The 23,505-nt window shown below is 40.9% G+C and overlaps 1 protein-coding gene across 3 annotated transcripts; it reads left to right on the top strand.

Annotated features, from left to right (window-relative positions):
• Positions 1-431: 431 nt before the first annotated feature.
• VSTM2A (V-set and transmembrane domain containing 2A) lies at positions 432-22,970 on the top strand (the record flags this gene model as incomplete). Of its 3 annotated transcripts, none has more annotated exons than XM_082846174.1 (5): positions 432-946; positions 2,762-2,928; positions 4,006-4,056; positions 6,843-7,179; positions 22,882-22,970. In XM_082846174.1, the coding sequence occupies exons 1-5, from the start codon at positions 871-873 to the stop codon at positions 22,968-22,970; spliced, it is 720 nt and encodes a 239-aa protein (XP_082702300.1). In that variant the 5' UTR covers positions 432-870. The 3 variants fall into 3 exon arrangements, with proteins under 3 accessions (XP_082702300.1, XP_082702301.1, XP_082702302.1); XM_082846175.1 differs by lacking the exon at positions 22,882-22,970 and adding an exon at positions 22,760-22,836; XM_082846176.1 differs by lacking the exon at positions 22,882-22,970 and adding an exon at positions 22,622-22,668.
• Between the last annotated feature and the right edge of the window lie 535 nt (positions 22,971-23,505).

Genomic DNA, 23,505 nt, shown 5'->3' on the forward strand with positions numbered 1-23,505 from the left:
AAAAATAAAAGTAAACGTGCTCTGGGTTTTCTTTCTGGAAAATTCTCTCAAGACGTGACTTTTTGTACTTTACGTCTCTTCCATTCACCAGCGAGAGTGGTACGGTCCCTGCATGAGCTGCTTCTCTTCCACTAGAGGCTGCTCAGCAATAAATTCGTGTGAAATAATAGCCTGCGCTCATTCTAGTTAGCAGTTAATAACTGGTTAACAGACATTTCCCTCCAATGGCTGTTTTCATCGCCCCAGAGCAGTGTCTTTCGCCCCGTCCCATCCCTCCCGTCTTCAGCAAAGCCCCAACCTCCCCCTCCACCGCGGTGCGCCCTCCGAGCCTCCGCCGTGGCGAGAGAGGTTCAGCCGACGGGGAAGAAGCACTTTACGAAGGAACTATGCCGCCGCTCTCCGGAAGGCGAGCGTAGACGGAGCGCGGTCCGGCGCGCACGGAGTTAAAGGCGCCGCGGCGCTGAGAGGGGAGCCGGCGCGAGCCCGCGAGGTCCCCGCCCCTCGCCAGTCCCCGCGCCACGCGCCCCACGCCGCGGGCTGACGCCGGACCCGCCGCAGGAAGCGGAAGGCGGGCGGTCGAGTGGCCAGGCACTGCCCCGCGCCGCGATCCGGGTGTGCACGCGCAGCCCGCCGGAGCCCAGCCCGCCGGAGCCCAGCCCGGTGCCCAGCCCGCCACTGCGTCGCCGGCTCCCCGCTCCGCGTCCACAGAGCCATTCCGCGCCGGCGAGCAGCAGGATGTTAGCGGCGCCGCGCCCCGGGCGCTGAGACCGAGCCCGCGAGACAGTGGCATTCCTTTCTTTTAGGGCTTTTTGGCTGTTGGCTACACTGATGTGACGACCCCCACCCCCCATTTTTTTTTTTTTTGGAACGATGGGGATCTTTTTGGCGTATGTTGGATTTGTTTTCTTTTCCGTTTTATATGTACAGCAAGGGCTTTCTTCTCAAGGTAAGTCTGTGCTCACTGGCAAATATACATTTGCTTGCACTGTGAGTGTGTGTTTGTGTGCCTTCTCTGTGTTCAAAGAATGGCCAGTCAGATGTGGTGAGGTTCTTAGCAAGTAACAGAGGAATAGTGTTCTGTTTGGCATTTTTCTTTAAAGTTTATTAAATAGTAGCCCTGCTAGATTTGAGAGCAGATCTAGTTGGTGCCCGACAACGAGATGGGTTCCTTGGTGAGCACAAACACAGGGTTATAAGTATGTGTGTGTGTGTGTGTGTGTGTGTGTGTGTGTCCCTTCTATCTGTGTGCATGCACAGGGTGACCACTCGTGCATACATAATCATCGCAAACAGAGCTGGGGATTGGGGACTCTCCATGGCCAGCTCTCCTCCTCGATGTAGGCAGTATGAGCTTATAGTTTCCTTTTTCTGGGTCCGTGTGACTTCGTTTGCCTGTGTGTTTATCAAAGGACAGACTCCTCTGAGGACCCATAAAAAGGTACAACTTGCATTACAAGCAGCAGCAGCAGCAGTAGCCTGCTAAATCCAGTTGTTAGGACTTCGCAGGCTGCAGTGATCATTTCAGCACCATGAACAGATCACACCTCTGCTGTCAGAGGACTGCATCGCTTCTGCAAACAGAAATGCCACACTCTTCCTTCCAGCTTGAAGGAAGAATCCTTTTCAGATCAGAATGTCCTCTTAACATCTCCCATTGCCTCTAAGTATAAATACAGTTCAATTTCAATAGAGATCATGTTGGGATTTTATAAAAAAAAATTTTGGAAAGAGACACTGATGGTGCCTCGCATTGAAAAGTGGGGGCAAAGTGCATCCACCCTGAATCGGCCCTGCAGCCCCCTCAGCCCTCCTCCCCATGAGTTCGCATTGTAGCTGTGCACTTCCTTAGCCACAAATCTCTCCAAGACTTTTAGGGAATCATCAGCTCTTTGCAAAATATTTCTTAGACAAGATAAGAACAACCATCCAAAGCATTCCATGTTGGAGAAGTGCCTTTGGGAGAGAGGAAACATATTTTTGTGAGTTTCACCATGACTCCATGAATCTTGCAAACTAGCAGTGTCAAGATTGGTAATGAAAAGGCTGGGAAAAAATGTCTCTAGTGACTTCAGAACAATCTTTAATCTGAACCAAGCCCAGGTGTGTGATTCTTACATCCCACGATGTATGACAGTTTACAATACAGTTGCTTGATGAAGGTTAATTTGGAAAGAAATATCCACAGCTTAGAAAGTGTGCAACTTGTTTCACTGCTGTAGGCTTTGAATCACAATTGCTAATACGTGTCATGATATATCAGGAATGTATATTTTGACAGATAATCATGATCCCTTCTCTATTAACATGAAACGTCCAGTTAGTCATAGATTGTTTAGAAACTTGGAGGCAGGAGGCTCTCCTCTTGTAACAGCTTGACAGATTTGTCAAATATACTTAAATATAAATATAAGTAAAATATACTTCACTGAAACCCTCAGTAAGTTTTGGGGAATACTGCAGTTTGACAAAGGGTATTTGTATCTAACTGTGGGCATCTTGGCTATGGAGTTATTGGCAAGCTTGTTAACCTTTCCATTATCTGGACTTGATCAAAAACAAAATGATTTAGGCACCATACCAAAAGTAAGACAAGAAAGAGGCAAAAGAAAGGGGGTTGGGGAGCCTCTGGGATGTCACAGAGGGCTTTTTGTTGCGGTTTTTATTTATTTATTTTTAAGTCGAAGGAAAATGTAGTGAGCTCTCAAGAGACGCTGTCAAGAGTGGTGTGTATATTCCAAAAGGGTGCGTTTCTGTTTTGCAGCAAAATTTACCGAGTTTCCACGGAACGTGACGGCAACCGAGGGGCAGAATGTGGAGATGTCCTGCGCTTTCCAGAGCGGCTCCTCCTCGGTGTACCTGGAGATCCAGTGGTGGTTCCTGCGGGGGCCGGAGGACCTGGACCCCGGGGCTGAAGTGGCCGGGGCACAGGTAGCGGAGTCCCGTCGCCTTCGCGTCCGTCCCACCCACTGACTTAGACCTCTGAGTGTCCAGTCGGGGTCGGGCCCAAGATGATGCCTGGGCGCCCATGGGGAGCCCCCTGGCTCTCTCGGCAAGGAGGACGCCCAGGGATGCCAGGGAGTGAGCCGCGTGCCCTGGTGACACCACGTTAAAACCAAGGGAAGGCATGTTGTCCAGTCTTTCCCGGTTAAAGACTGGGAATAGCCTCCTCCTTTTCGTACGGGTCATTGTGAGCTGTCCGTGCTGGCACTGCCGTGTTGATACATCTCCGGACACTCAATGTCCCCTTCGGGACTGTGGTGTGAGGACAGGAATTATGTCGATGTTTCCATCACCCCGGCCCTCCACCCCCGTCGGTTTCTCTCACCTCCGCCGTAATCAGAGGGGGGAGGGGGGGAGATAGAGAGAGAGAGAGAGAGAGAAGGGGAAGTGGAGGGGGAGAGAGGGAGGTGGGGGGAGATGGAGGACGGGGAGAGAGGGAGGAAAGGGTGACAGGGGAGAAGGGGATGGGGACTGACAGAGGGACCCGAGGCGACCCAAGTGGAGAGGGGGCGGGGAGGGGAGGAGAACTGAGCAGGAGCGGAGGGGCGGGGAAACGAGGGTCTGAACTGAGGGGCAGACAGTTCTGCAGAAGAGGCGGCGGCCGTGCGGGGGCGAGAGGAAGCCTGTAGAAGGGACCGCAGGCAGGGGACGCGGGCCGAGGACGACGCAGAGTGCCGTCCCACAGACTGGCGCGCACTGAGGGCCTGATCCGAACGCAGACCCCCCCGAGTTCCCGGGTACCCCTTATTCCCCACCCTCCGGAATCCCAGCCTCCGCGGTCCCCCGCCCCGGAATCCCCACTCTCGGGAGTCCCTAATTCTCCCGCTCCCCGAGCCCCCGCCCCCCCAGTCCCCACCCTCCGGAACCCCTAATCCCCGCTCCTGAGTCCCCGAGCCCGGCCCCGGGGCGGCCCAGGGCAGCGCGACCCCTCTAGGTTTGCATGGCCGAGGGCTCAGGTCGGGCCCGGTCTGAGCGTCGGTGTCCAACCCCCTTCCCCCATCGCAGACGGAGCTGCTGCCATACCGGGACCCGGACGGCGACGGGACCAAGATCAGCGTGAGTGTCACCGCGACGGCTGCCCTCGGGCCCGGGGGGCACCAGTTTGGGAATTTCAGGTTTTCAAAAGCCTATTAACTTACTGCCCCTGAAACAGGCAAGTTGCATGCGCAGGGCGAGAGCCCGCTGTCTGTGTCGTGTCTTACCTCACTGGATACATACACACTGAAGCAGAGTTCATACAATAAAATTATTTATCTTAATGACGTAGATATTTGAACAGTTACTAGGCAATCATTTTGCCACCCAAAGAAGTGTGTGAGACTTTATTCTTGCTCTTATTAACAGTTACATAACTGTTAAAGGGCTGCAATGCTAATAATATCCGTTCAAAATTATACCAGTAATTATTCTTCAATAGCAAGTAAAACACTAACGGTACGAAAATCTTCCCAAGCTGAAAAAAATTAGAGCATCCAACAGAGTGTTGAAGTTGTAATGAAAACAGCTCAACTTCAACGTCATTCATAATGCGTGCAATGTATTTCTAATGCCAATGTTCAAAATCATATAAATGTAAATATAAAACCAAAAGCCAATATAAATATAAAAACATTATTGGAGGAGGTTAACCTGTTGATTATACAGAGATGTATTTCTACTCTGCTGGTTATTACTTTTCATACTTGAGAGTGAAATTAGAAAAAAAATCTTTTTTTTACTACACCTCAGATGAAGCCATCTAGAATCATTTTATACTGTACCACTGCTCAGCTTGTTGATAATTAGTAAACAAGTTACCATTACTAGAAATAATATATGTATAAAGAATCTAAAAATCCAATGACCCACATTTTTAAAAGAAATCTATTCTGAGGCTATTATAACTAAAAGTGTAAAAATGTATTATACTAATAAAATCAGATTCTCTAATCTAAATGTATAATCTCAACATGGAAGAAAATATCAAACAAAAATAAGATACAAACCAGAAACTCCAGTTTCTATTCATAAACTCATGGACTTTTTAGAATCTTTCGATTCAATTATTCTTATATCACGGAAACTCTTGTTTTCTGACAGTGCTAGAAAAGCTTTATTGGTAAGATCCATTATTAACGATTTTTTTTAAATATTTCATTTTTCACATACACATACAGTTAGATAGATTGTTTATTTCCTATTCGTCTTTCATCCTTCACCCATACCCCAACCCTCCAAAGACCAGTGGTGAAGCAGCCTCACACATCTTGACCTAGGGAAGCATGCAATCAGATGCACAGCCATGCACACAACTGCTAACAGTATTATCTATGGCCAGAGTTCATATAATCTAGTAAACTGGAAAGAGTTCTGGACACAAACTGAGATAGAAAGCAGTGTGTTCCCAGTTTACCTGCTGTGTGACCTTGAACATACGTCCTAAACCAGCAGTTAATTTGAATTCTCAGGAGAGCTTTCACAAAATACTGATATGACCTTTGCCCCCCCAGAGATGCACACAGTGTTTCTGCATTAATCCAAATGAGAGCATTTTCTAAACCTCCTCAGATGATTCTAGTGGGCAGTCAGTGTTGAAAATCACTGACCCAAACCCCCTAAGCCTCAGTTTACTATACTGTAAAGTGGGATAATAATAATATAAGCACTCTGACTACCCCGACCTTAATCGGAGACCCAGCTGAAAATATATTTGAAACTATCGATTCCCTTTATTTTTACAGTATTAGTAATATTCATATGTAATTTTTCATACACATAAATGCATACTTATGGTTCAGATGTTGGAAACTATTTGTATATACAACTCTAGATGTAAAAACCAGGTGAACACTTCCCAAATTTTCTTAATTACTTATGGCTATTTGAGAGTGTAAGGGCCAGTAGAGAAATAACTTTATGCCTTCCTCGCTTCTTATCTTTTGAGATTATCCAAATCCTTAAATCTTGAATGTCTTATGAAGTCCATCATTCTGTCAATCATGGATTATATATGATGTTTATCAAATCTAGTTCTGATAAAGATGCTTATAGACATATATATCTATTAAATATTATAGAATTTTATATATTATACATAACCTTCCATATAATCTTGCTGTTAATCTGGCGTATAAATTATTGGTAGAAACGAGAGTCAGTTTCTATTTTGAAAATCAAAGCAGTGTTTAACTAATGGCATCTCAAGTTCCAGTAGCACACAGACCCTATGGTAGCAGGAGGTATGTACTCTGAGCCATAGGATTTCTGGTGACATTAATCTGCTCCCTAAATCATGCCACCCCATGACTATAGGTCAGACTGCACCAACAATTTGAGAAAAAAACATTACTGTCCAAGTCTATTTTGTCAGTCCCTTTAGTAATCATCCCAAAGTGGGGATAAAAGCACATTCTCACTTGAACTCAGTCGTGACCAACAACATGTCTTTTTGATCTCTCAAGAGCAGTCGTCAGCAGGGAGGAAGTGAGAGAGGCTGTGTAAACTATACACTCAGCCTCATGAGGTCATGCTTCATTCAGCTGAGCTCACCAGGCAGAGGCCAGTCCCATGATGGGAACATGGCAGGGCTGGTCCCACAGCCTGGGAAATGGGAACCACATGGCTAATGGAATCTGGCCCAGCTGGACTGAACTAATGTCTCCATGATCTTGTGAAGCCAGGTGTTAGTGAAATAGGATAAATAAGGTCTTCCAATTTGACTGCTGAGAAAATAAAAAGCTTTCAGCCTATGGCTGTGAGACCAATGAGACCCTTTAATTTTCCAGCGTTAGCAAGCTCGGGACAAGGTACTGGAACCCAGTCTCTTGATGTAGCACTTTATTTTTTTACTTGCAATTTTTCAGACAGTGAAAGTCCAAGGCAATGACATCTCTCACAAGCTTCAGATTTCCAAAGTGAGGAAAAAGGATGAAGGCTTATATGAATGCAGGGTGACCGACGCCAATTATGGAGAGCTTCAGGAACACAAAGCCCAGGCCTACCTAAAAGTCAACGCCAACAGCCATGCTCGGAGGATGCAGGCCTTCGAGGCCTCGCCCATGTGGCTGCAGGATGTGAAGCCCCGCAAGAACCTCTCGGCGGCCGCTCCCGGCAGCATGCACAGCTCTGCCAACCAGCGAGTGCTCTCCACTTCCAGCCCTCAAGCGGTAGCCAAAATCCCCAAACAAAGTCCACAATCAGGTATGGAAACCCATTTTACCCCTCACAAACCCTCCGCAGGAAGATGGTCAGAGTAGACAGATTTATGTATGACGGTTTTAAAATTGGAGACCTAGTTCACTTGAAATGAGGATGAGCTATGAGAGCCAGGGAGGCTGACCTTCCCAGAGGATGTGAATTGCCCATTAGTCGCTGGCAGTGCTTCATGTCCAGGGGATCTGAGAGCTGGACTTCTTTTCCTTCTGTGTTTACACATTATAAGCACAATAAATCATGTAATGTTTGGTTGCATTATAAATGCATGTTTATTTTCTCTGCAGATTTATGTATCGATAATAGCCCAAATTAAGAGACTTTCACTTAATCAACATGTAAATGAAAGAGACACACCACATTTTCAGGGACCCGTAGCCTTAAGCAGGACCACTCTCCAAGGGCTTCTGATTTTGAAGGAGAAACTTCAGCTGCCTGTGATGAAAGTGATGATGATAATGGGAGGAAATGAGGGGGGTGGGGCGAAAGGCAGAAAGTGGTGCAGAGATAAGGCAGCTCCTGTCAGTGTGGCTCCGATGCCAATTTAGAAGCTTAGTCAAGCTTAGTCACACGCTTCCTAAGTCAGCTGTGCAAGTTAAAGCTGCTCTGAATAGCATTCATTTATGCGCTCATTCAGCCAGTGGAAACTCATTGAAGTTTTAACCTTGGGATAGGCAGTACTTAACACCACCCCAGACTGTTCTGTATTTTGATAACACACTTGACGTAATATTATAGGATGAAGGGAGCATAAAATCTATCATTTCTCATTTTTAAGTTTTTCCCTTTATAGTTTATCATTGAAGAATTATTGACACTACTGTTGGTAATAGAAAATTCTATTGCTACCATTCAAATTCTTTTTAGCCATTACATTTAAAAAATCTCATCATTTTATCAGGGTGATATTTATATATATATATAAATATATATTAAATCTTTATATATTTACATTTATATGGAGAAATATGTATATGTATATATATCTTTAAATCCTTATTTGTAAACAACACTTTTAAAATAATGTGTGCCGCTCTAGGTTCCTCCTTAGGCTTCATGGGCTAATGGAGATGATTTGTCCTGAGCTTAACTCAGGGTCTCTGTGAGTTTGTCCTGCCTTTAAATGTAGGTGAGCAGCTATCCCAGCATGCCTTGGTCATGGCAACTTATGTCAGTCTGATGAATAGACAGCTTAGCCACTCTGAAGCCAAATTTGTGTGACTTTGCCTTATTTTCCTCTTTATCATCTCTTTTATATCCCAAAGTAAAGAAAAAAACCATAGCTAGAATGTGTGTATATATATTCACACACACACATATATATACACACCTATATATATATATATATACACACACATACATATATATACACACCTACATATATATATATATATATATACACACATACACACACACACACACACCCCTAATGGTTATAATTTTTGTAGCCATTATTTGGTAAAGATTTTATACCTTTGGAGACATTGCCCTCCTCCCTTTCACACCATCAAAAGAAGAAGCTAGACACTATATGCAAAATTACAGAGTACCCCCAGCCGACAGTTTACAACCTAATTGGTGAGGACTCCAAATCATGGAGTTGAAATTATTAGCCTACATAGACTATTCCAAGCCAGAAATCATAAATCCATTCTGTGGAATTAAGCAGACAGATTACCTATCCCAAGTGAAGGATTCTAAGCATGGAATGAAATGTTCTATTTCTAAACTCTTTACGTTTTGGATTGAATATCATACTCTAAGAAGATCCATTTTACTTTAGTCTCTTTCTTAGTATTGTGATTGGTGCTAAGTGGTAAACTCTACACATCTTCTAACAATTTTCAAATAAAAATCACTGCTCATTTTCCACCCCATTACCAGCCTCACTCATTGCTTGTCCTAGAGGAAGAGTGAAAGGAGACAGGGGATGCTGACTCATGGAAGCCCGTATCCATTCAAAGTAATTTCCACTAAAAATTATCTGCTCTAGCAAAGATTAATCGGAAATACATCAACGTTTTTCATTTCTATATTTTCCTACCAGTGAATACTGGAAAATATTTTAGGTACATTTAACATTTTCTAACTTCTAGTGCAGAAGCTCAGGTGGCTCAGCCACACCCATTTTATTCATGTGTAAGTTTCTGTGCTTGCACAATTATTGCATAAAATACCATATTGGGGATGGATATTTATGTAATATTATATTTCCTGTAACACCCACGTCCTGATTTATAATTTCACTTTATAATTCTTCAGGTTATATTCAAATAAAGCTGATTTCAATACCCACGCTTCATTTATTCACTCATTTATTCACTCCCCATCCTTTCAAGAGCTTATATGCCAGGCACAATGACACAGAAATGGAAGACATACTTCCATTCTTCAAAGGGTTTATTTTTTTTTATATTTTCATTTGTGAGAAACAACGTATTTGTAAATTCCATTAACCATGCATCTTTCTTTTCTTATTCTGTTAAAGGCAAGACATGATGAAGACACATCATGCCTTTACAGGCCAAAAGCTATACTAGCCTTTTGTTATTCTCACTTCATACAGGGAGGCATGCGTCATCTGTGGTATATATGACACTGTAATACAACCTGTTACCAAAGGCTGGTCTGTCAGCCTTTTAGTTTCACCATAGTTTTTGACTTAGTTGACTGAACTATTTAGATTGAATACTCAACTCTTAATTCATACTTTTTTCTGTCAGAGAAGTTCTGTGTCTCTATGAAGGAAAAGTATTAGCTGAAAATAACGCTGTATGTATACACATATATAATGTTCAAATTGTCATAGAATTACCTAGTTTTCCTAAAGCAGAAATTTACATGAAAAAAAGATGGAAGAATAATCTATTACCATCTACATATCACAAGATAAAGAAAAGGTTTAACTATCATTCAATATAGCTACTTTTCCCGGATATTTTTCCAAAAGCTAGTGAGCATGTGACTACCCATTGGGCTGTATCTTTATGATCTCTCTCTTAAGTTCTTTTAATTCTACCTCCAGTTGATAATCCACAATTAGAACAAAAACAATGAAGAAAAACGATAAAGCAAATAGGCAGAGCTTGGCTTTTGCCATCCCTTAGTTGTTTCTTTTCTCCAGCTCTTTGTCTGTACCCATAGCTGACATTGAAGAGTATCCTGCAGGTGCTCTGAGGGTAACAATTCCTGATTCTAGCGTGAAGTGGTTTAGTTCCACCTGCACGGAGAACAGATCCCCAAATACCTCAATAAACTACACCGTTCTCTACATGTTTCTTCTTGTCTCATGGAGAACATCTACTCCTTACAGAAGCCAAACATCCCCTCCATTCACCACCACCCCACTTCCCTCCCTTTGTTCCCCCCATCTACCTTCCCTTCTGTGGGTCCTCTCCCCCAACCCTGGCCAACAGGCCAACAAAACTGTGACTACAGCCCAGCCCCGCCCCCCCGAAGGTCACAGCTCTGCCCTCCCTCCGCACCCCTGGACCTCCCGTCTCCCCTTCCCGTGTCCCGAGTCCTGGCGGGCAGGGGGGAAGCTCTCCCGTCGCTGGTCTCCTAAACTCCTCTCTGGCCCCTGCTTGTTGGCTGTTAGTGTTCCCCTCTCTTTGTGGGCTTCTCCTCCTAAATTCCTCTCTTAAATGTAGTTCTTTTCCTGTTCTCAACGCCCTGATCTCATCCGTTTCTGTGGTTTCGACCGCTAATGTTTCCCTAGAAAACTTATCAGTTGATATTCCGATTCTGATTTCCCTCTGGAGAGCCGGACGAGAGCACCCCGCTGTCCCCGTCATGCTCCCCATGTCTGTCCCACGAGCACCGTGCAGAGCAGAGCCCCTGCATGTTGTTGACACCAGCCGTTGACGTGTGGTGCCTCTTGTCCTCCCCCCCCCCCCCACGAGACTGGGCTGGCCTGTGACCACTGTGACAGTGAGATGGGAAGGAGTAATGCCACCCCAACCAATTCCAGACCTACCCTGCAAGGGGACAGCCAACCTCTGCTGTGGCCGCTTAGAGCCAGCCACCGAGTAGGAAGTGCAGCTGCCTTGAGACACGTTGCTGACTGAAGCCAGCCTTTCACTTCAGCCCCAGCTGACTGCCTCCCCAGACTCCTGAGAGAGAATAATAAATTGTTGATTTAAGGCACTAGGTTTTAGGGTGGCTTGTTTCACGGCAATATTCAGGCCAGTCCCCTAAACTCAAATATTCAAAATCAAATTTATCATCTTAGCTGTCAAAAAAGAAATGTTCTTCCTCCTATTGTCTTAGAATTGCCTGTTTCCTCATTCAGGTCCCCACAACAGTTTGTTTACACTTACTTTGAAGCCCTCTGTTGTGTCTTATATTACAGTAATTTTTCCCTGGGGTTTTTCTCCTTTTAATGCTGGAAGTCCCACTTTCTGGGAGGCCTGACCCTCAGGCAAAACAGGGTAGGTGATCACCCTAAAGATAGCTTCTTGGCTACAAAGATCACCACTTCCTTTTGCATTCCTCTAAGTGCCTAGAACACGTGGTGCTCATGTGTGGCAAGAAAAGGAAAAGAGAGAGAGGGCCAGTATGTCTCTGCTTTTATCTTCTTTCTCTTATAATTATATTTGCATAAATAGATAATAAATAGACACTATTGCAAAAACGATCAAGACTCCTAAACAGTGTTTCTCAAAGTGCAGATGTCCTGTGCCAGACTTACCAGAGAGCTTGTTAAAAATTCGTATCCCAGGACAAATTTCTGAGTCTAGAAGCAGAAATATGCATTTTTATGTGCAGTAAATTATGAGAATCATTATCTCTAAAGAGTTCTTATGGGTGAGAGAAAATTTTTTTTTATTATTTACTATGAGATGTGTGTGCATGTGTGTGATGCTACAAAATACACTTTTAGAAACTGGTCTTTTGCTATTATTTTTTCCAGTAATGTGATGGACTTTTGTGAAACTTTTCTTTACTCCTGTGATCAACAGCTGGCACTCATAAGAAAACTGGCCATGGTTAAGGTGTAGTTATGTTTCCACGTGTAGTCGCTCAGCAGGTATACTGATTCTCTGAATTCAGAAATATGATGATTGTGTTTTCAACATGATGTGAACCTGAGCATTCAGAGGCAGCTGCTGCTACAGCTGCTGAAGCCAAGGGCTCCGGAAGCTCCTCTGTGGCTGACAAACATGGCCTCTTTCCAAAAGTGGCCAAAGTTAGCAAGAAGGGTCTTACAACAGATTTCAGAGCTACTGAGGGGAGGGAGATAAGGGGCTGAGTGTCGTGCAGGAAATTATGTTCCTGATTTAAAATATGAGGAAATGGTGCACGGCATCCAGGTAGAGAGCCGCTTGTATAATCCAGACCTCAATGTTGATTTTGGTTTAAATGATCCAACTTGGCTGTTTACACAGGCTAAATTAATTTGATCATTGTAATTCTATCAGTTAAATGGCTGCTATGTAAATCAAGCATCTATGAACAAGGTGAAAAATAGATTTGAGGCAATGCTTTGGATAATACAGGCTAAGGAATCTGCTAGAGCTATGTTTGAACCGGAATTACGCAGATTAGGAGTCTATACTTGCTAAATTCTCCTGCAAGCTGTACTTAACTTAACTCATTGAAATTCAGTAACTGTCTGGGTCTGTAAAACTAAGGCTCCGCTGTGTGCCGGAGGGGTTTTTCAATGCGTGGCCACCTTAGGGTTCCTTCAGGGTCATTTGTGATTACTAGGAGCTCTGTGATCGAGGAGCCATGAAGCAGAATTTGCCAATGTTTTAAGGTCTTGTCTCGAATGATTTCATGATCCTTGAGGTTTCAGGAAGCTTCCAGAGGAGCAGTTTTCTGGGTAGATGACCAGCGGGTTGAGAAGTTGCTGGAAAGACCTCACTCTGTTGGTTAAAATAACAAGAGCCCTCCAAGAGAAAAGAAAGGCAAAGTCTCCTTCTCTCAGGGAACACTGCTGCCACCTATAGCCTGACACAGGTGCATTCATTTCAGCTGCAAAGGAGCAGAAATCCACTGGAAGATGCTCCTTAGACCTGCAGGGGCCTCTCACCAGTAGAGGGGGTGGGCACAATTGTTAAGGAGAGAGACTGTTCACACCTCATGGCCATCACACAGAGCTGCGTGTACTTCCAAGTCCTTGTTTATTAAATGGAAACTGTAGTATGATTCTCACAGAGTTTTGAGGATTAAATGAAATTACATACGTAGAGAGCATGACACCGATCAACTCCCAATAAGTGACAACTAGCTGCTCTATTAACGACTATTATTGCATGTGCTTATATACTATTATTATTAGCAGCAGCAATGAAATGATGAAAGTAAATGGTCTCCACCACCTGGCTCTACTGTGGCGAATATTTTCCTGGTTGGCTGTGTGTAGGTGACTGAGTTAAAGAAAGGAGACTGGGTCTTCATTCCTGACTTATGTTTTATAGTTCATAATTTCAGAGCTTCCTCTTTTCCTTCTATCACAATGATGTTAATTGATGATAAATTGTCCCCTACATAACATAACTACATATCATACTAGCCACCAGCTGTCTTGCCTAAGTCTGTAACTAGATGGTTAACTTTATTGGTAAAAAATAATAAAATTCCAAAGGATTTTTAGGACTTTGAACTGTGTGACCTGAATAAAGAATGTGTCTTAGGAAGCTGAAGTTATACACACTGGCTGCTACCATAATTAAATGCAAGCTTTCCAAAAAGACCCTTGGAATTTCTTAAATCACAAAATAGTTATAGATAATGTAACTGAAAATATGAACATGTGAGAATATTAAAAGCTTTAAAAAGAGAGGAAAACAAAATGGATTTAGAACCTTATACTAAGAATGGCATAGTTTGTGGTGGTAGATAGATACAGATTTGACTCCTAGATTCACTCTCTACCAGCTCATTTGTTGAGTGAGCTGCACACAGAATCTCAGACTCTTTCTATGTAAAACTGAGGCAGTGATACATGTGCCTCAAGGGTCGTGTTAGCATTAAGTGACATGATGTATTTTAAATGTCTAGCAGAGTAAACCTGGCACGTGAGTGAGCTTGGCCCTTATTAGTTCTCTTTCCCTTTACCTACCAGATATTAACGTATATTAGCAAATAACCATGAGTTAAGAGGGCCATAAAGGAAGAGAAATATGAATAGAGATGAAAAAATAAGAAGTGTGGAAGCTCTAAAATTGGTAAGATAAAATAATATCTGATGAATTAAAAATGTAATAACTAAGGGAGGATTTATCCAATTAATAAATAACAAATAGAAACATATTATTACAATTTACGATACATATCCAAATGAATGTCAATTAATTAAAGAGCTGAGCAGAAAAGAGATATTCGACATAGGAAGATAAGCATGAAATTAGAGGTCTGAGACTTTGAAGATTTAAAGTTACAAAATATACAAGTGAAAATAATATTTTACTATAAATAATTTAAAACATTTGTTTGATTAAATCAAGTGTAACTAATAAGTGATATAACACAAGGAAATATTTGTGTCTAATATTCAGGAAAAGAAGGGAAAATGTCCATTTTACAGATGCAGTGGTTATATGATCCACTCCAAATGACTTAGAGATATCAGATGTGATCAAATAATATTGATAAACTCAAGGTAAAGATAAAATTAAATTAATTCTCCATATGACAGCAATAACCAAACAGAAAATATTTGTGGCATAATATATAATCCTCAATAGTAGCAACAAGAAAAAGGTATGAAATATCTTATTTTTTAAGGCAGTAGCAAATAAGTAGTATAAAGATGAAAACCATTAGAACACTTTGTTAAGAGTTTAGGTTTGAATAAATGAGTAAATATGGTGTTTTTGGATGAACAAGCTCACCTTTATAAATATGTCAGGTTTTTCAAAAGTATTTGTAGACTTACTGCAGTCCCAGTCAAATCCCTAGTCATTTAAAAAAAATTGACACGTATAATCTTGGCAAAGGTTTTAAAAATCAACATGTGTCAAGCTTACAGTGACTCAGGCATTCTGCTGTATCATTACTTGCAAGGTGAATGGTACTTCCCTTCTGGAGGAAAATTGGCAGGAAAGATAAGTCACAGGGCTTGAGATTGTCCCTGAGATGATGCTCCTGGGAGGAAATTCCAAGGAGCTCAGGAGAGAGGCAGACCCAGACCCAAGAACAGGGATGCGTATCACAGAGGTCTGCCCACAGCCGGAAGTACTCAAAGGGCCAAGAGTAGTAGGGAAGTGTCGCAGTGAATGTGACGAAATCATACAATGAGTATTAAGCACCTTCTAGAATCATGTTTTCAAAAATGTTTAATGAAATTAGAAAACAACCAATATATAATGTGAAAAAATATAGGATACAAAACTTTAAAGTGAAAAAATAAGAATATATAATATAATGTGAAAAAATATAGAATACAAAACTTTAAAGTGAAAAAATAAGAATATATAATGTGAAAAAATATAGGATACAAAACTTTAAAGTGAAAAAATAAAGAATACTAAATTTTAAATCAATCTCAGATATGTGTGTATAAAAATGACAAGAAATATATGAAAATGTCCATCAAAAGTCAAGATATCTTACAATTTTTAATTATTTGATTATTTTGTTTGTATTGATAACATCTGTACATTGATAATTCATTACTTTTGTTATAAGAAAAAAATAATATTATTTTAAATTTCCCAAATTTAAAAAGAGGCCAATGACAGACAGCTCCTGAGAAAACAAACTAACAAAATATATTCAACAAATAACCAAAGAAAGGCAAAGTAAAATAAAGGTGTTGTGTGATTGTGAAGCTCATGACAAAAATATACATACATGCAGGTACACATGTGCATTTGAAAATTGAAAGCACTACTGTGAAAGTGATGTCCTCAGAAATTGCTAGTAGCATTGAAATTAAGAACGTTATATCTTATTTCCTGGGAGCTGGGTGGAGAATCTGACCATCAAATTATTCTTTTTGTTTTTCTAAACTTAATGGGTGTGATCTTGATAAATATATTGATAAAATAAAGCAAGCACGTATAACTTTCATAAATAAAATGTCATGCAATCATTTTCCTCTCCATTGTGTGACTCACTGAGCCCCCAGTTTGGAGGGAGATCAAAGTGGTGAGCAGTGGTGCAGTCATCGGGAGATGATGACTGCACCATCATTTATAAATCAATACACTGGGAGATTTATAAATGATTATTATGTTTTATTTCATATGACTGCTTTGAAAAAGTCTGAGAGAGCATTTCTTCATGAATTCAGAATCCTATCTGCATAGAAATATAGGTTACACTCTCAATGCTTGAATTAAAGCAAATTGTAAAAGCTAAGAGCACCTCTTATCGGCTTCCTTAGGACAGTGTCCTCACCTGTGATGGGATAAGTGCTCTGGATCACAGCCCCTCAGCAAAGCCATCCCACATTGGCACCACTTATCCTCATAGTTATTCTTGAGTTGAATGTGCTTCTTTAAGCCCTCAGACAAACTCGATACTTCAACAACAGTGTCAGCGCAACAAGGCTACACATGTGTGCAATCCCTAATGTGGATTTGTGATCATTCCAACAAGGTGTGGATGAATATCTACCTTCTCATTATGAATAAAGAGACTGATCATTAATAATGAAAACATACCCACAGAAGGCATATGTAAACTGTGAGTAAATAGTTTCAAGCACTTTAGCAGCATTTATTTATACACCAGTAAAATGGAGTGCCCTTAACGAATCATTCTTATTTATGCGTTAAAGCAGTGATTAAATATATGTAGCATTAAACTTAATTCTTGGAAAACAATTTATTTGTTTTTCCATGAATTTATATTGTTCTCCCATTTTGTCAAAACCACTCATATTTCCATATATTTCTAATAGGCAGAATTGAGAAAATTTAGAGCTTTCTGGAATGAAGACTCTCCAGCTGAGATTAGGAAGCAAATCAGTTTATAGTGTCAGACAGAACTGGTTCTGAGTCTCAGCGGCCGCCATGTACTCACCGAGCAAACTTAGTGTGTTATATAATCCTTCTCGGTTTCACTTCCTTAATCAGCAAAACGATCATATAGCAGCCTCCTGGGACCATGGTCAGAGGTAAATATTAGCTGCTGCTGTCCTAATCATCACCCTGTCTGCACCAAGATCAGTTCCTACTTGAATAAGTCAAATTACAGTGAAAATGTGCTGTTTTGACAGATGCACTGTGGCCTTAGCAGGCAGGAGGCAGCATCATTTTTTTGCCCATTCTTGAGTCGCTGTAGAAGGTAGGAGCCCTGAAAGCCTGCAGGGATTAGCTGTAAGCAAGAAAGTCTAGGACATTCTGTGGTGAATGGGGTATCACCCATGCACCTTGTCACCTAGACCCTGTGTATGTGGACAGCTGCACTTGGCTCCCTCAGCTACAGTAAGAGGCCTCAGAACTGAATAGATGTGTAAATTTGCTGACTAAAGGAAAGCAGGAAAGGAAATGTAAACAGCTGCTGCCGACATGCCTGGACAAAGTAAAACAGGCGATTTATGTATTAGGTCAAAATGAAGCCTGTTTCTTCTAAAAAAATGGGTTCTGGAAGAAATCGGCCTTGGACCCATAAGAATCTAATAAAAAGATATTCTTTTCAAAAAATTATAGAATAAAATCATCCTATTATTTGACCTTTCCCCTTAAGTCATGATTTAGTATGTGCAAACCTGGATAAAAATGGCATTAAAAGCTAGCTCAAATTTTCTCACACAGCTCTTTTCATATCTTAAAGCTGGCATGTGTAATGAAAGAGAGGTAAGTCAAAGGCCTGTCCATCCCTAGAGCTGTAGCGGACACTCCATTCTTTATAAGCTTAGCCTCTTCACAGGCACAACAATTATTTGAGTGTTGCTTCTTTTATTATTGGAAAATTTCCATTCTTAGGTTTGTTCATACGATAAGCATCACGAATATTCACTTCTACAAACTAAAGATGCTGGAGTCAGACCAGGGAGCCACAGCAGGAGAGAAATTGTGTTCTTTTTCTTTTCTTGCTCCTTTTGACCCCACCTGATACTCAAACAAGAAAAGAGAAAAACCTATGAGAATTGTACTTAAATCTGTAGACAGGTGCCCTGAATTACGACTCTTCCGTATATCGAAACCAAGAGTTGTGCTCACGGAGGAAATTAACCCATCACCAAATAATCCCAGCCAAGAGAAAGAGGATATTTGAAGAGCTGGCAAGATATAGATGGGATAAATTGTCTAGTTAGTTGTCTTAACGTTCTACTTACTTCTTTGAACTAAATACCCATATCCCGTATCTTTTCTGGTGGCCAAGAGCTCTGGTTGTCTTTCTCTCCTGTCGCTAATGGTTCACTTTGAACATCAACTTAACCTTTCCTGGTCCCAGACTATAAAATTTGCATTAAAAGTTTAGAAAAGAGAAGTTCATAGAAAGAAGAGGGCATGCAAGAACAGTGGTGGAACCACCTCTCATTCAAATATTTAAATGAAATTGGAGGAACCTTCAAGATTTAAAAGACTACAATATGAAAAGTTCAAAATATTATATCATCAGATATTTGGCACACTATATGGAGGAAAACAAACTTTACTTATTACTGTTTAGGAAAACAGAGAAGCTGGTAGTGTTTTCATATTCAATATTTATCAGTTCAGACTTGGGGAAAAGAAGTTTTCTAATTTTTCTCTTAAGCGTGTTATAGCCAGTGCATTTTCGCTGAAAAGATAAATGTACACTTAAATAATAGCTTCACATCTTGATCTAACAGGTGTGGAGACAGTGAAGCAAGGTTGCTTGCCTCAGGGAGTTTCAGAAAGAAGCACATCCAGACTCTGAGTCGATCTGACTGCATTGTTCTTTCTTCATTTCTGTACCTTTGCTTTACTACCTATTAACCGTGTAACCTAGGGTGAGTTATTCCATGCTACTGAGTTACATTTTCCTGACATGTATGTTTACTATACTGGGCTGATGAGAGGATGAACTAAGACAGTGTATGCATGTAACATGTATGCATATTCCCTGACATAGCAGGTACCCAGTCCACTGTAGCCATTTTGCAGATTGATGTGAAGGAGAAGAGGGTGCAGCTTTGTTCAGTATGCCCAGTGTCTTCCAGCCTCATGGCTGTAGATGCAGGAAAGACATGGCAATGTAGATAGAAGGTGCAAAAAGGAGCCAAGTTCTTCCATCAGGCATGACAGATGAGGGCCAGGCAGGCTTTCCCGGCTGGAAGGCTGTGCTGAGTTAAACAAGGCAGGTGGATGCAGTGACTCTGAGCAAATAGTGATAAACTTCTCCTCCTCTACCTGATCTCTGAGGATGCCAAGATCTCAACTCTGTGTGGTTGTGATTCATTGTTATTTTGTTTTGTTTTGTTTTTCTTTTAATAAATAGATGGAATTTTCTGTTATTCTCTGAAATAATAATTATACATACTGAAGATAAAATATTTGAGGCTTTTTTTTCCTATTTCTCCTTGGCCAAACTCATTTGTCACAGACACTGTCTTGGGCCATGCCTGATGTCCACATCCCAGTGAGGGCGATGTGATGCGCTATCGCATGAAGTATAAAAAGGGCTGAAAAATGGAAGCTAAGTGTCTATACTCATTAAACTTCTAAGAAGACTTCTTAGACTTTTCCATTTGCAAAATGGAGCAAATCCTCCCTCCCCATACCTTACAAAGGCATGAGAAATTACACCTGAGAGAGCACCGAGGAAACCTTTAAGCATAAAAACAAATGAAAGGCATCATTATTAAGTTGACGTCAGAGGACATCGTGAAATCACACTCTGAGTCAGAGAGAAATCTCTAGGTTGTATTAGGCTACTCTTCATCGAGGCATGTTATCTACACATTTTCTTCCCATAATTTAGATAATAGCATTTCCCTTTCTTCTTCACAGGGTATTTTGTGTTGGGGACAAAAGTTTAAAAACTCAAGGCATTGTTTTAAACTTTGAGAATAATAAAAAATTGCTAAAATTTCATCCTTGCCTTTGATGAGCTTATAGTGTAATCAGTGAGGTAAGATACGAATATAATGAATTACAAGTCAGTGTGAGCCATGTTAAGGCCACAAGAGAGGGAAAACCAGAATACAGAGGAAGTTCAGAGGAGAGAGAGCTTACAGCTAGTTGGTGGGAACAGACACAACGGAACGCAGCTATCTGAGGGCAAGAGTTGCTTAAATGCATGATCGTCTTAGGGGATAACAGGTTATCCTGCTTGGCTTGGGCATAGAGCAAAAGGAAACCAAATAAGGCAAAACAGATAACCAAACACAGTGTCTGGCATACTCATGAAAACATATATGTAAAACAATAATATGCAAACAATTATTATGCTCATTTTAGAAAACATCAAAGAAATAAATATCTTATTTGGGATTTCAGAAGTGAGTGGCTGCAGAGGAAACTGGAACTCAGGGCTTCTGATTGCAATCCTGAATCTCTTTGTTTCAAAACAGTAAAATGTTTCTATTTGTAAAAATGAGACTAGAGTATGACGCATGGCCAAAGTTTGCATTTTACAAAAAACATTTGCTTAATTTTCTCTAGAACAGACCATAACATGTTTGACAAATAGTAATATTATATTCAGAATGGTGTACATCTGAATGAAATTGACTATGATGATTATTTGTTAAAATTACACAGGATAAATTATAGCATTTTAGATTCTCAGATTTCACTGTCAAAGTCTTTGGGATTACAAAGATAAAGGAGCACATACCCCTTCATTCCAGACATAAATAAAACCTAGAAAGAAGAGCAAAACAATCAGTGATTTGATGACAAAACAGATTTGCTTTAGAATTTACTGCGCAGGAAAAATATATATATTTGGCTTGACAGAAATAAATTTCATTTAATGAAAAATATGCTAGGAAATGCAGGTGCCTAGAGTGGGTGAATGATTACAATCTGGAAAAAAAGTGGTGTGTTGCAATGGTTTATTGCATATCTGATGGCTATTCAAATTTTTAACTTTACAGTATATCATTGGGTTTGTTTCCAATTATACCGCTCTTGTAACTTTTGTTTTAACTTGCACATACTGGACACGGTGTGATAGGAAATGTTGGGTTAGAATGACATAGCTGTTCCCTTCGAATCTCACGGGAATGATGGGCATCTCCTGTGAAGGGTTGATTAGTCGAGAAATGAGCTGCATAATTCACAGTTTCAGCAAGTTTGAGCCCATCTGCAATGTTCATGCTGAAAAGGAAACCATTATTTCACAAAATATTGTTTTTGAAGAGCAAATCATTTTCCTTGGTTTTATTGTTTTTAGCATTCTTAAAACCTTTATTCAACACCAGACATACTTTGTGTCAAGTGCGGTTAGCAATTTAAGGAGCCATGTAATCATTTTCTTTCTTTTTTTTTTAATTGACTGAATCCCTGTCAAAGAGTCTCTCTTCAAAAGATAACAAGGGCATATATTTAATTTTGGAAAGCTCTGATGCTAGTGGTTCTACATAGATTTTATATGTTTTCCTTGCATGATCTTTGTACTTAGAGCCGCATGTGGACTGTACTTTACTTTTGCAGTTTGAACCTTGTCACCCAGCTTGAGTGAAGCAACACTCTCCAGAGACCCACCACTAACCTCTGGGTCCTCAGTCATTACGTTTCTGTGTTAAATACGACTCACCTCCTGAACGAAGTCAAATCGATGATGACACTAAAGTAACTTAACTGAAAACAGGAATATGAGTCTGCTAAACAACCCCTCTAGAAGCCCAAATATTTACTTTGCAGAGATTTTTTGAGAGCATGTGTTTTCACCACAATTTCTATCATTGCCAATGTGGACCTGAACATGATTTAGATGAAATATTCAAAAGATTGAATTTTCCTACCCTCACCCCTTCAAACCTTTTTAACCTTTCTTAAATTAAAAAAAAAAAAGAAAGAAAAGAAATGCTTTGAGGTCCATCACATTTTTGTTTTCTCACTAATAAAGGTATTAAATACATCATTTGTAGCTTACTGGATAAAATATGTGAAGAAAAATGCAAAAAGACTATTTCATTCTCTCCCTTATGTAGTCTCAGAGCGCTTTCAAAAATTTCCAATTCTTGATAGCACTAACTTTTCTTCAGATTTTAAGGATAAAAAGTTGAGAAAGATCTTCCTCTAAAAGCAGATACCCCAACACACCCACTCCAGAACCCGTTCTGCAGGCCCTTGAGAAGGCTGCTGCCCTCGGTTTGGGTTTTATCTCCTGTGGTTTTACGCTTGCAGTAGTAAAACAGGGGATTTGTTTTAGACACCCATATAGGAACAACCAAATGACTCTAGGGACTCATCCTCAGAGAATTACTTGAGGGAAAAGTATCTGCATTTGTTCCTCTAAGTGTTCCCAACTGTGGGATGGCATGGCTTGAAAACAGACAAAGCAAACAAGACCACTTCCTGGGACTGAAATACTTTGTATGTGTTGTTATTTGCAGTGCATGCCAAGACATTCATGGGCACCAGAGCCAAGCTGGCGAGCTAATTAAATATATATATGTATGTGTTTAAAACAGCCTAATAAGGAGCATTGGAAATCTTCGAGATGAGCGAATATCTTATAACTTCTTCCGCAGGTGCGAGGATAGCTACAAGCCATGGACTTTCTGTCCTGCTTCTTGTCTGTGGCTTTGTGAAGGGTGCTTTGCTTTAGTCTAAAGTGCTGACTTTTTTCCAATATCACTTTCTCTTCTTAAAGCAAAGAGCAAATCGCCTGTAAAATCTACGGAGCGGACAGCAAAGTTGACCCTAAACTCCAAGCACCACTCTGCACCCACTGTACTCTAATTACCTACACAAGGAGCACCTGCTTTCGGAAACAAAGGAAGAGGCTATCTCACTTTGTTCATCACATTTTCTTGGGCAAATCACTGATCTTTTATTTCAAGAGAATTAGTGTGAAGTGATAGAACATTTTCTAATAGCAAGATCTATTTTGTTTTCCTTTTCTTTCGGCTACTCAAAGCATCATCTCACTGACTGCTCAGGGGTTGGCCTGACCGTCATCGGTATAGTGAATATTTACTACAGATACCACTGATTTCCTACTAAAAGACCCATTATCTGCAGGAAGTAAGCAGAGATCAAAAGGCTACAGAACATAAACTATCATCAAAGAAAACTCCTGTCTGGGGGCAAGAACAAAATTTTCAACACTGCAAGTCAACAATGAAAACATTGTTTTAAATAAGAAATAATAAAAGATAATTTCTTTTTGAATTTTTCCCCTTTTCTTGGGTTTTTCTCCTTTTTCTTGATTGTAGTTCTTGTTCAATATGGCAAGTGCTGATTATGGCCAATCCCTGTCAATCCTGGGAGGTTT

Source organism: Leucopleurus acutus (assembly GCF_964270905.1).
Source record: "Leucopleurus acutus genome assembly, chromosome: 9".
In the NCBI taxonomy this organism is placed as follows: domain Eukaryota; kingdom Metazoa; phylum Chordata; class Mammalia; order Artiodactyla; family Delphinidae; genus Leucopleurus; species Leucopleurus acutus.